This window comes from Hipposideros armiger, unplaced genomic scaffold, assembly GCF_001890085.2.
Source record: "Hipposideros armiger isolate ML-2016 unplaced genomic scaffold, ASM189008v1 scaffold_104, whole genome shotgun sequence".
Lineage (NCBI taxonomy): Eukaryota > Metazoa > Chordata > Mammalia > Chiroptera > Hipposideridae > Hipposideros > Hipposideros armiger.
In genome coordinates, this window is record NW_017731454.1 from 180,204 (window position 1) to 192,508 (window position 12,305).

The 12,305-nt window shown below is 36.6% G+C and overlaps 1 protein-coding gene across 10 annotated transcripts in view; it reads left to right on the forward strand.

Annotated features, from left to right (window-relative positions):
- Positions 1-12,305, forward strand: part of MBD5 (methyl-CpG binding domain protein 5) — a 136,398-nt gene that overhangs the window by 104,553 nt on the left and 19,540 nt on the right. For 9 of the 10 annotated variants that reach the window (XM_019646542.1, XM_019646532.1, XM_019646541.1 and 6 more), the window contains 2 exons: positions 1,209-1,417; positions 4,679-5,887. In XM_019646542.1, coding sequence (XP_019502087.1) covers positions 1,209-1,417; positions 4,679-5,887 — 1,418 coding nt within the window. Of the gene's footprint in view, positions 1-1,208; positions 1,418-4,678; positions 5,888-10,546; positions 10,903-12,305 lie in introns of those variants that run through there. The other variant, XM_019646536.1, reaches the window with a different exon arrangement.

The following is a 12,305-nucleotide window of genomic DNA, read 5'->3' on the forward strand; positions in this document are numbered from 1 at the left end:
ATGTTAGTTGGTGTGGCATCACAGGGTTAGTATGAGCAGCTGCACTGTGGATGGAAATAGTGTGAGGAAGTGTTTTTCCAGGTGATCCCTAAATAAACAGAACTAAACGCTTATCCAGCAAAATAAAAAACAAGGCTTAAAAACAAAGAGTTTGCCCAAGTTCAAGGAAACAGACAGCCCCAAGAGTTGCTGCTAGATTTCTTCAGACAGTATTATTCTTTAAAACTTTGTGGCTTAAACACAAAATCCATCATGCAGATTATCCTCTCACAAAAAAAGTTAGAAAATAATGTCAACTATATGCAATTGATTGATGCAGGTAACTATAATACAGAGTACAGAGAGGGTGTCCATAAAGTCTGGACACAATGGTAAATATACATGATATTGTCAAGGGCATGTTCAATGTATATAAAAGTGTATATATGTCTCCAGATTTTGTGAGCACCTTTATAATAGTTTAATAATTAGTCCCATTTGGCATTGAAATCAATGTAATTAAATAATCTAAAAAAGCATTATAGATTTATGTATTTCAAGTTACAAGACAATTTCTATGGCATCATCCTCAAAATAACTTCAATGTAATTTCAAAACAAGTTTATTTTGAATTTTGAATATAAATTGAGTTATTAACTAATCCTATCTGATTATGTGATATTTATTTTTAATGATTCTGACCATGATTGCTTTTGTATTCTAATTTTAGGTGACCAACCTTTTACTTAAAAACACAATACATATTTCCCGACCAAATCCAGTTTTATTTGGTGGTAATTATTGATGACTGTGGCTTAAAAACTAAATATTATAAACAAGATGTGATCATTTTAATCATCTGGTCAAATATTTATGACTGCTAAAACATTTCAGGACTAATTTCTACCTTTAATTGTAGGTACGCTCATAAAAAGAGTTTCAAGGAATTTTTTAACACTAAAGCTCAATATATAACAACTGGCTCATGAATAGAGCAAAGACTAGTCTCTCTGTGATATAAAAGCAAAAAACTAATTATGAAAGATAAAATTAAATAATAAAACTACTCTCTCCTTACCACTTACTAAGACTTTGAGGAGAAAAAGAGAAAAGAATTACTATGTAAGTGTAGTTTTTAGTTTTTGTTTCAGGAATCCTCAGGTACAAAGATAGGCATAAGATCTCCAAAGAATCACACTGACTTACATTTTATGTTTTTCAAACTATAGGTGACATGTCCTCAATAAACAATACTTTGAATAACCACCAACTGACTCATCTACAGTCGCTGTTAAACAACAATCAGATGTTTCCTCCAAATCAGCAGCAGCCGCAGCTTCTTCAGGGGTACCAGAACCTCCAGGCCTTTCAAGGACAGCCCACAATTCCTTGCCCAGCTAACAATAACCCCATGGCTTGTCTGTTTCAGAACTTTCAGGTATTCTCCTTCCCGGGCTTACTTTAGTAGAAAACAATGTCTAGGTTTGTTTAAACACTTAATTTGGGGGCAGAAACAAAAGGAGGAAGTTATGTGCCCTTCCACCTCTACTTACTGTTATTTCTCAATACTGAATATTGTTAAACATTCCCTTTTGTGTGAAGGTTATTTGGTTTTGTCTGAAGCATCTCAGTGGTCCTTTTAGAGCTATTAGTAAAAACTGATCATGGTACCCTCTTAAACCCTTTAGTGGGTTTAGTCCATTGCTATCATGATTAAAATCTACATCCTTAACATGCTTACCTTGCCTACCTCACTCTCCGGCCCCTCTCTCACTACTCTCTCCCTGCTTTCAGCCCCATGGTTTTCCTTTAGTTCTGCAAGCCGAATAAATTCCCAATATGAGTATTAAGGAGCCAGGTGGAAAGAGTAACACTAAATAAATATAAGAAAAAATATAGAAGTTTTTTATAATCTTGGGGTAGAGAAGGCTCTTTCAGCAAGACACAAAACCAAGAAGTGAAAAACAAAAATAAATAAGTAACAGAGTTGAATACATTAACTTTAAAATCTGCATGATTAAGGATATTCTAAACAAAATGAAAGACAAATGACCAACTGGCAGAAAGTACTTGCATAACAATAGCAAATAATTGATATCCATAATATAAAAAGAGCTCCTGTAAATCATGAAGAAAAGATAATTGATTTGAAAAATAAGCAATAGATAGGAACAGTCAATTCTCAGAAAATGAAAGATAAATGATTAATAAACATAGGAAAAAATAATCAGGGTTATATAAATTACAACACTAATACATCCATTGGTTTAATGATACCTTGCTGACAATGGTGTGGGGAAATGTATACTTTCAGTTATGTTATTGGTCGGTTGATGCTGATACAGTCCTTTTGGAGGGTAATTTGATAGTTTATCTGGGTCCCTTAACCCAGAAATTTAACTTCCATATATCAGTTTTTGAGAAAGCAAATATGAACAAAAGGACATAATTCAGAATGTTCGTTACTACATGATTTGTGGTGTCAAAAATTAGAAACCACTTAAGCATCCATTAGTAGGGAAATAGTTAAATATGTTATGGTATATCCATCTATCTAGTAGTTTAAAAGATTAGCTAGACTTATGTGATCTGATATGGAAAGCTCCACAAGATTGCAAAACTGCTGTAGTATTGCAGAACAAAACTAAAATATAGTACCATTAAGTGAAAGATAGAAAGCAAGGAACAAGGAAGGAAAGAAGAAAAGAAGGGAAACTAGATATACACCTACACACTTTAATGCATTAAAAATAACTGTCTGCAAGGATACTCTCCAGGACTGATTACTTCTGAGAAAGGAAATGGGATTGGAATAGGATGGGGAAGTATAGGTTTAGGTGTGGTGTAATGATGAAGAAATTTTTATCTTTTTTGACAATGAGAAAATATTCATATACATCTTATGTAATAAAATAATTTAGAAGGGAAGAGGACGTGCTCAACCATGTCACTGAGAAAACAAGTAGATCAAGCCTGAAGATAAGCCATCAGATTTAGCAATGACGCCATCACCAGTGACTTGGTGGGATGCAGCTTTTGTGGAGTAGTGGGAACATGAGCCAGACTGCAATGGATGAAAGGATGAAAAAGGTTAGGACTTAACCCTCCATCAGGCGCAACTGATCTCACAGATTCATTGCACACAAATTTTCAAATATCTAACAGTTAACTTAAGTATCGTGACTCACCACTTCCTTATCTCCCCCCTCTACCATAACCTATCACCAGTCGTGTTTGTGACTTAGTACAGTAAAGATGTATTTCATAGAAGCATCTTTGTGTGCGATGAATCTGTGAGGTCAGTTGCACCCAATGAAGGGTTTTAAAGACTCTGGATAGTCGTTCAAAAACTTAACTATGAAGAACATAAGGTAGTGCCCTGAGGTAGGTATAGCTTCAATGCAAATGTTTTAAATATGGAAGCCATGCACCTAATTGTATGCTAAAGGCAAGAGACCAAAAAAGTAGAAGAGGCTGAACATAGAGAAGGGATACAGATAAGACAAAATCCCAAGAGGAGGGGCTTGGGATCAAAAGCATAAATGCGGGACTTACTCTCAGAGAGCAGTCGTGTCCCTCTGACAGTGGGAAGCAGGACAGAATTTGGGACATGAACAGTTACAGAGAAGAGTGTGCTATGAGGAGGCAGGGAGTAGCAGAGTATAAGAATTACGAGAATTCTTAACCTAAGAACTCCATTTTCTGTGTTAAGTAAGGTCATCTACTAAGAATAGTGCGGGAGCTAGGATAGCAGCCGGCTTGAGGAAGTGGATGAAGATGTATGTAGATGGGAGAATGGCATGAGTGGTAGATGTGCTGATGGATCCCAGGTTCTGGTTTAGTCAGGAAGGGTGTGAAGACAGGAAGGGAGTAATCAATCACTGGGGGGCAATCCGAGGTACCACGGGTCTGAAGCAGCAATTCTTAGAGGGAGTTGGTGAAATTAGAATATCCTTGGGGATTTTTTCAAACTACGCTCATCCGTCCTGTCCTGAGCATTGATATTCATCCCTGGTGGGCATTCCCTCCCTTCACTTTTTCCCAACTGAGAATCACTTCTGTAGAGAGCAGTTGTCACTGTTGACAGCATGCGGATGTCCCCCAGCTTGTGGCCTGGGAAGGTTGAAGAGTAGGTTGTTACTATCCTATCTGAAGACTTTAAAAACTTAGTGATACATCAGAAGCATCTTAATTGTTGAAAAAGAATATATGTTTGTTTTGTTTTATCTCATATTTCACTTAATTCAGTAGAAATATAAATAAATTAGAAATCATTTTTAAAATTCAGTTCACCTTGTAACTTGAGCAGTGTTGGTGACTGACTTGGCCCTCCCTTTGAATCCCAAGTTACAAAACCTGTAACGACACTAAATATGTGGAGTCATCACCTGAAAACATTTTGTGTCCAACTACCTCAATGTTAATTTTTCTAAAGAATGTTCAGTAATGATGATGTTTAAAGAAAAAAAATCTGTTGAATGATGTCAACCAAAGAAACAGTACCCAAGTATAATCAACACATAAGCTTTTCTGTACCGAGTGACTTTATTTCATGTTTGAGTCTTGTTCTTTCTTCACAGTTCCTTCCTGGTTATATTTGTTTGTCTTTTGGTACATCTTAAAATTATGGTCTTCCTCTTTGAGGTCTTTAAACATTTCTTTTTCCTCTCTCCCACTGCTTCCTGTCTATTGCTTTAAGGTGAGAATGCAGGAAGATGCAGCTCTCCTAAACAAAAGAATAAGCACTCAGCCGGGGCTCACAGCACTTCCTGAGAATCCGAACACTACACTTCCACCTTTCCAAGATACATCTTGTGAGCTGCAACCAAGGATTGACCCATCTCTTGGTCAGCAGGTGAAGGATGGCCTCGTGGTGGGTGCCCAAGGCGATGCTTCTGTAGATGCCATTTACAAAGCAGTTGTGGATGCAGCCAGCAAAGGAATGCAGGTTGTCATCACCACTGCTGTCAACAGTACAACTCAGATCAGCCCCATTCCAGCTCTGAGTGCCATGAGTGCCTTCACTGCTTCAATTGGTGACCCATTAAGTCTCCCCAGTGCTGTCAGTGCAGTCATTCATGGACGAAACATGGGCAATGTCGATCATGATGGCAGGCTGAGGAACGCAAGAGGGGCTCGGCTGCCCAGGAGCCTGGACCACGGGAAACATTCAAGCGAAGGAGATGGGTTCGAATATTTCAAGTCGGCAAGTTGCCACACATCTAAAAAACAGTGGGATGGGGAGCAAAGCCCTGGAGGGGAGCGAAACAGGTGGAAGTGTGAGGAATTTTTAGATCATCCAGGCCACATCCACAGTAGTCCGTGTCACGAAAGGCCCAACAATGTCTCTACACTGCCATTTCTGCCTGGGGAACAGCATCCAATACTGCTACCACCAAGAAACTGTCAAGGAGATAAAATTCTGGAGGAAAATTTCAGGTATAATAACTACAAAAGAACTATGATGAGTTTTAAGGAGAGACTAGAGAACACTGTGGAAAGATGTGCACACATTAATGGGAACAGACCTCGACAGAGTCGCGGCTTTGGAGAGCTGCTAAGCACCACAAAGCAAGACCTGGTCCTAGAGGAGCAGTCTCCAAGCTCCTCAAATAGTTTTGAAAGTTCTCTGGTCAAAGACTACATCCATTACAATGGAGACTTTAATGCCAAAAGCATTAATGGGTGTGTGCCTAGCCCTTCAGACGCTAAAAGCATTAGTAGTGAAGATGACCTAAGGAATCCAGACTCCCCCTCTTCAAATGAGTTGATACATTATAGGCCAAGGACGTTCAACGTTGGCGACTTGGTCTGGGGCCAAATCAAAGGACTGACTTCCTGGCCTGGGAAATTAGTAAGAGAAGACGACGTTCACAATTCATGTCAACAAAGCCCCGAGGAAGGGAAGGTATACCAATCTTTATCCATTGTCAAATACTAACCTTTGTTCAGATAGCAATTATTATTTTTTGTTATCATTACTTTGGGTTCTTTGGATTTGAACTTAGGATTCTTCATGACTCACTGAGGTCTCATAAAATTCTGGAGCATAAAATGAAGAGGTGATGGTTACAGTCACCAAAATGTCATATCATCAAGGGGTGAAGCATCTGTAGATTCCACTAGGGCTCAGGGTGGCTCTAACCCAGGAACCAGATTTCCAGTTTTGTTAACTCTGCCTTCCTTTCCTGAATTGACCTAAGTCTTCATTCCATACATAGAGTATGAAGGCAAGTGGCAGTGACTGGGGGAAAAAAATCTGGTGGTCTTTGGAGCCCAGGAGTATAGCAGAGATGGGGGTCCTCCCAGGAGACAGGAAGTGCCTGGGGACAGCCTCTCCTCCATATGCTTACATTTGACCCTTAGAGCTGGGGAGAGGGTAAAATCGCAGTAGAGTTGCAGCCATTTCTGGAAGCAGCAGGTAAAGTCTGAAATCAGAATGGTGTCTCCTTTCAGGAACAGTTCTGGGCCTTTATAACATATGGAAATGTTTAACCCCATAGTCTGGTTCTACTTAACACAATCTGATCATATAAATTAAATGAAAACTTCTCCATGAAACTACTATTCAATTTGGAAGAAATTAGCAGGGGTCTTCTGGGCTTTCCCCCATCTCACAATTGATAGAATCTACTCACTAAGCAAGAAATATGCAGAATGTTTAAAGTAGATCAAATAATTTATATCTGACCAGGAGGAGATAATAATGCATATCCCCCACACATAATGAAGGGACATATCATTTTTCATCTCCTTAGGAGAGAGTAAAACTTACTCTTACAAGGATATATATTATTCTCTTAAAGAGTATATTGTATAAGGCTATTTCAGCTCTGCTCAGACCTCCACTGGCACTTAGGTTTAATGGCAGGAAACCAAAAGTATTTTTGCCAGCACAATAAAAGGATTGTCTTTCTCCAAATGACCAGGAGGTCCTTAAACCCGTTGCTTATAATGCCTAATATATACTTGTCAGGATACACTCTGGGCATAGTGTTTCAATGTTTGATAAGAAAATGAATTCCATACTCCTATTCACAAAACATTTTATTCTCTAATCTCTCTGAGACCAGACAAACATTCTTTACGTTGATAAACCTAAATATTTTTGACAGTTTATTCAAAAAATAATTAGAAACAGCAAAATTGGGCTTTTATGATATAAATGGAACGGCTGCAAATACAAGATGTAGACATTGAACTGTTTTACAATCTCTGTACGAATGAAACCAACTCTTTTTTATGTGCCCGTTTTACAAAAGCTGAACTAAAAAAAAAGGATTATGGTCTCCCTTTCCTGGAAACCTTCTTCCTGTCCTAAATGACTTGTCTAAATATCTTTTTATGTCCTCAGGAGAATAAAGGCATGTACTTTTAACACATTTCACATTAAGCAATGGTCCTAATCTTCTGATTCGTTTGTATTAGCAAACTTCTGAGGTTGAGTTCCTCACAGATGTTTGGTGAGATGCACATTACCAAAAAAAAAAGAAAAAAAGTCATTATCTGAGAGTCAAAGAAACATTTATTTTGCTTAATTTAAATAACTAACTGGTTTTCATTCACTATAAAATTATATTTCAAAAATTCAGACTTTCATTCCTTCTTGTAAGCAATAGATGAATTTTTCATAGATGAATTTAAAATTACATTGTAATTTTGCATTCTCAAAACCTTGATATCAAATCCTTGATCTCAAGATACACTACAAATATTTTTAATAATTCAGAAAATAATAATTTAAAGCACACATTTAGAGGTGAAAAACTGAAAACATATGTAATAAAATATTAATAAGACATGAAATATTTATCTATCATTAAAAAGCAAGGTATACCAGCCTTAAAAGCTGTAAGGCACTTAACATTTTTAAAAACCTCTGGTCTTTTCAAGACCTACCTCACTTTTGCACATAAAAAAACGAAGCACTACTTCACAAAGGATCTTTCTGCTCCTATAGTTCAGAAAACAAAGAAGGGGCTTCCTCATACCTGATTTAATGGTGCCCAGCTAGCCAAACAGTTCCCAGTTTATAACACCAGACAAGGCAAAATTTCAAACACAGGTCTGTCTGCCTTCAAGCTAAATGGCCTTTGCCTGATGTCTTGGTGATCATGGTTCATCAAGAAAAAACTGTTTAATATCTGTGTACTATTGGTATAAGACAAAACAGGATTTATTTGAAAAGATTTCCAGTAAAACCTGTTTGAAATTTGTACTCTCATCCAAGTGAACCAATTCTGATGTGAATTTTATTTACATGGAACCCCTTAATCCTCAGCAGTGTTGGATAGTCTTGTACATTAATAACTCGACTTCTGCTTTTCAAAAGGTAAGCAATGCATTAGGTTTCTTTTTATATACCGTGGCAATGCCTGACATGTGCATAAAGTCAAGAGAAAGACAGAGGCTGACTCCGTAAACAATGTGTTTGTTACAATAAAGTCTTATTAATTCCACCCTGCTAATGTGCAGTGTGGGACTATTTTCCCTAGTGCTTATCTTTGTAGTATGTCAGAGGGAAAGGTTTGCTAAACAATTTTCTTACACATTACCTTTTAAAAACTTCTTAGCCTCTCAGTTTTTCATACTATTTCTATGTCCTCTGAAGTAAATTAATCCAAGATCCTGTCAGATCCCACCAGATGAAAATCTATGTTAACTCAAGTTTTAGAATAGATGTATTGTCTTATCCTCCCCCGCCCCCCATGTCCCACAAACCTATCACTTGTTTTCTGTTCCAGTCTTTGTTCTCAACAAGCCACTTCAAATATTTTGGGGAAGCAAAGTAGATAAACTAAATAATTTAGTTGACTGGATTGCAGGTTGCTGCTTCAGAGCAAACCAGGAACCCACTGCTCGTGTTGTCTGGTTGTCTGAGTAGTCTCTGGACCCAGAGGTCAATGCTGTGATTGGAGCGCCACTATCTGACAGGGGCTGAGATCTCCATGTTGTCCATAAATTGATACTTCAGCCCACTGTTTGTCATGATAGTAAATGACTGGGCCAGTTTATGAGTGTAGAAAGGCATTTTAAATCTTTGGTGGGGTATTAAATGTAGCAGAATTGCAAATAACACATTACAAATGTTGTGCGGTTTCTGAGATTACTTCCTAAGAGCTATGATTTCTAAACATCAGATACTGTGTGAACACAGTCTATGCAGAACCAGAAAGAAAGCAGGGTGTGTGACAGAAAGAGGCAAGGGATTGGGCATTTTGACAAGAGCTTAATCCCAGCTCTGCCAGTTACCAAAATGTCTTGAGTAGGAATATTCATCTCCCAGAGCTGTAATCTCACCTCAAGTGGGAATAGTAATTCCTACTCAGAATAATGTTTTAAGAATTAAATGATATACCATAAATAGATTATCCAGCACACAAAAGAGGCTCAGTAAAGATTAGCCTCTTCCTCCCTATTTTCAATGTTAAACAACCCGATTAAATTGGATTTCACCATTATGGAATTGTGGTAATTTAACCTAGTTATTGTTTACCTCTGCATTATCTATGAATCAGGTTAAGGATGAAAGGTTTATAAGGAATATATTTAATGGATGAAGTAATTTATAACTATTTTTTATAAACCTCAGAACATCATACAAATTGACATATCTGATTATAAATTAATATTAGCGGTTCATTTCAAGCAGGAGTTCTACTTGGAAGTGTTTCAAAGCACTTAGTTTGTTGAGTGAATTCAAAAGTCCTCCTCTCCCCAAAGTTTCTAAAAAATATGAACTCAGACTTTCTTCCTTTACCTTCATACCCCTCTCCCCACTCAACAATACTAATTAGTAGAGATTTTTTTAAAGTCTGAAAAGCTGGGCTGAACCACCCCTATAAAATACTATTCCAATACTGAAGCTACATGACAGCACTGAAGGATATTACATGCTTTGTATTATACCATTCAGGAAGTGGTATTTCCTTACTCATACAATTTTTCCTTTGGTTATCAGTTTGTAATGTAATTCTGGAAGGTATTTATACTTTTTCTAAATAAATGGTGCAAGTTTCTCTCTCAACCCTGAACCCTTTGAAGTTTGCGATTTAGTGGCCAAGAATAAGACCTCAGGGCTGCACTCCAGTGCCCAGTCATGGCTGGGGAGAATCACTGCCAAACCTTGGCACAGTATTAGGGAGCTCTTAGAAAAATGGCTTCCACTGGCACTCACCTATATGCTATAATGTGCAAACATTTTAAGCCCATACAACTATGGGAAGAAACAATTATCTTTATTTACTTATTTCAGTAATTATTTAAAAACAGAAAAAAATGTTTTTGTTTTCTAAGGTATATTTTGTCATTATCATCTGCCATCTTTGCCCTTACATAAACTAGCCTAAAAGGGTTGACTCTCAAGTAATAGTCAAAAAATAAATTTGTTATTTTTTTCTGAGTAGAGCTTTTTTACTCTCTTTGAACATCCTTCCATTGGTCTTCATATTTTGTTATTCTTACATTCGATGTGTAGTCTGACTCCAGCCGAATTTAGGAAAGGATTTATTTCTAGATTGGCACCAAAATGTTTCTTTTCAATGAAACGTTTGTTGTTGTTTTACAGGTAGAGACATCTCCTGATTACCCAGAAAAGTTCTACATTTCGGTGTAACACCACCTGATTAAATGAAGATGTGTTTTTAAAAGCAGTGGGTAGGGTGCTCCTTCTCTAGACTCACAATTTTACTTTTTTCCACAGTTATATTGGGCAGTTAGAGATAAAAGTAGTTCTCTAGATAGTCATTCAAAACAGACAGAGCTCATCATTATTAAAATTCACAACCAAATTAATTTGGGACAACACACTTTCTGTGTCAGTCAGCATCACATGCGCACACATTTTGACAATGTGGAGGAAAACCAGAGACAGTTTACCATCATATTCATGGAATGTGTAACTTAAATTGAGCCTGGTGACTGAATTTGGGAGATGTGCCCTCCTGTGATGTTTAAACATTTTATTTTCAAGAATATCCTTTCTGTGCTTCTCCGTGTTAGCTGTTTGTACTGTTTGGCGCTATGATTCTCTCTTGAAGGTGTACTTTGTGTGTTCCCTTTGCCTCATGTATTTTCTTAATTTCTTTTGGAAATGAATCCTTTTCTCTCTACCCAATCAATATCCACAATATTTGGGCTGCATTTTTGGCTGGTGGGGTGGCAGGGGCAATCAATGCTTTGTAGCAACAGAGTCTTCTTGAAAAGGGAGCAAACTAGTTTTTGAGAAGTAATAAGCAAGATAAGATCCAGGCTAACAAAGTTAGTGCCGGATCAAAATTTGAGAAAAAATAAAAATGAAGAACTAGGTAAGACCAGAAATGTGAATATTAGGAAAAAGACTAACCTGAGTAAAAAGCTTAGGGAAAACGAAGCTTTACTCTATTGAATTGTGGGATATTGTGAACATTTTTTCCCTTAGCAAGATTAAAGAGGGAAAGGAGGCCTAATTCCATTCACAGATAACTGAGTCAAGGCAGTTTTCATATAGGTCATAGCAAAAGCAATCTCAGGTCAGGGGCAGATACATGCTTCTGTTACATGAGATTTTAAACAGTGTTTCTTTAGAAATATGAGTTTATCCAAAACACTTAATTCTGTTTAAATGTTGTGGGTCAATATGAAATTTGTTGTCACATTTAGAATAGATTTACCCTAGTCCTGTAGTATAGTTTTGTAGTACTTAAAGATGCTACTATCCAAAGGGAAGAAGAGAAAGCACACACACACAAAAATACCTCAATGTCACTGACTACAACTGTAATAATGTGCATTTGATTAGTTCATTGGAAAAAATTGGATTCACTTTAATGATGTTCCCATGAGTACTATTGTTAGAAAATTAGGTTCATCCTTTCTGTCACAGGTGACTCAATATTTTACCCCAAATTATCTATTTATCATTAATTCCTAATCTTTCAAAAATATTGGCACATTACACTTAAGTTAGCAGGACTTTTTCAGCTTGAAGATTTTTTTAAAATATGTACTATTTAGTAAATGTTTGTTAAAATAGAATCTAAGAAATACCTCATATTCACTTAATTCCTCAGAACTATATTTCTCAGATTTCAGTTAAAGTTGAATTTTTCCTGTTTTATTATTTAGTAAATCTTTTCTTTAAATTCATTTACTCACTTATTTATTCATTCAACAAATATTTTTTTGAACACATATTATGTACTAGGCACTATTCAAGCCACTTTTTAATTAGTTTCTTCAGTCTTATTCTAAGATGTAATATATGCAAAATCATAGGTAAAATGTTTTTGTATTTTTATATAAATTTATATAAATACATAACTATTAAAAATGTTTAAAGGTCTGTC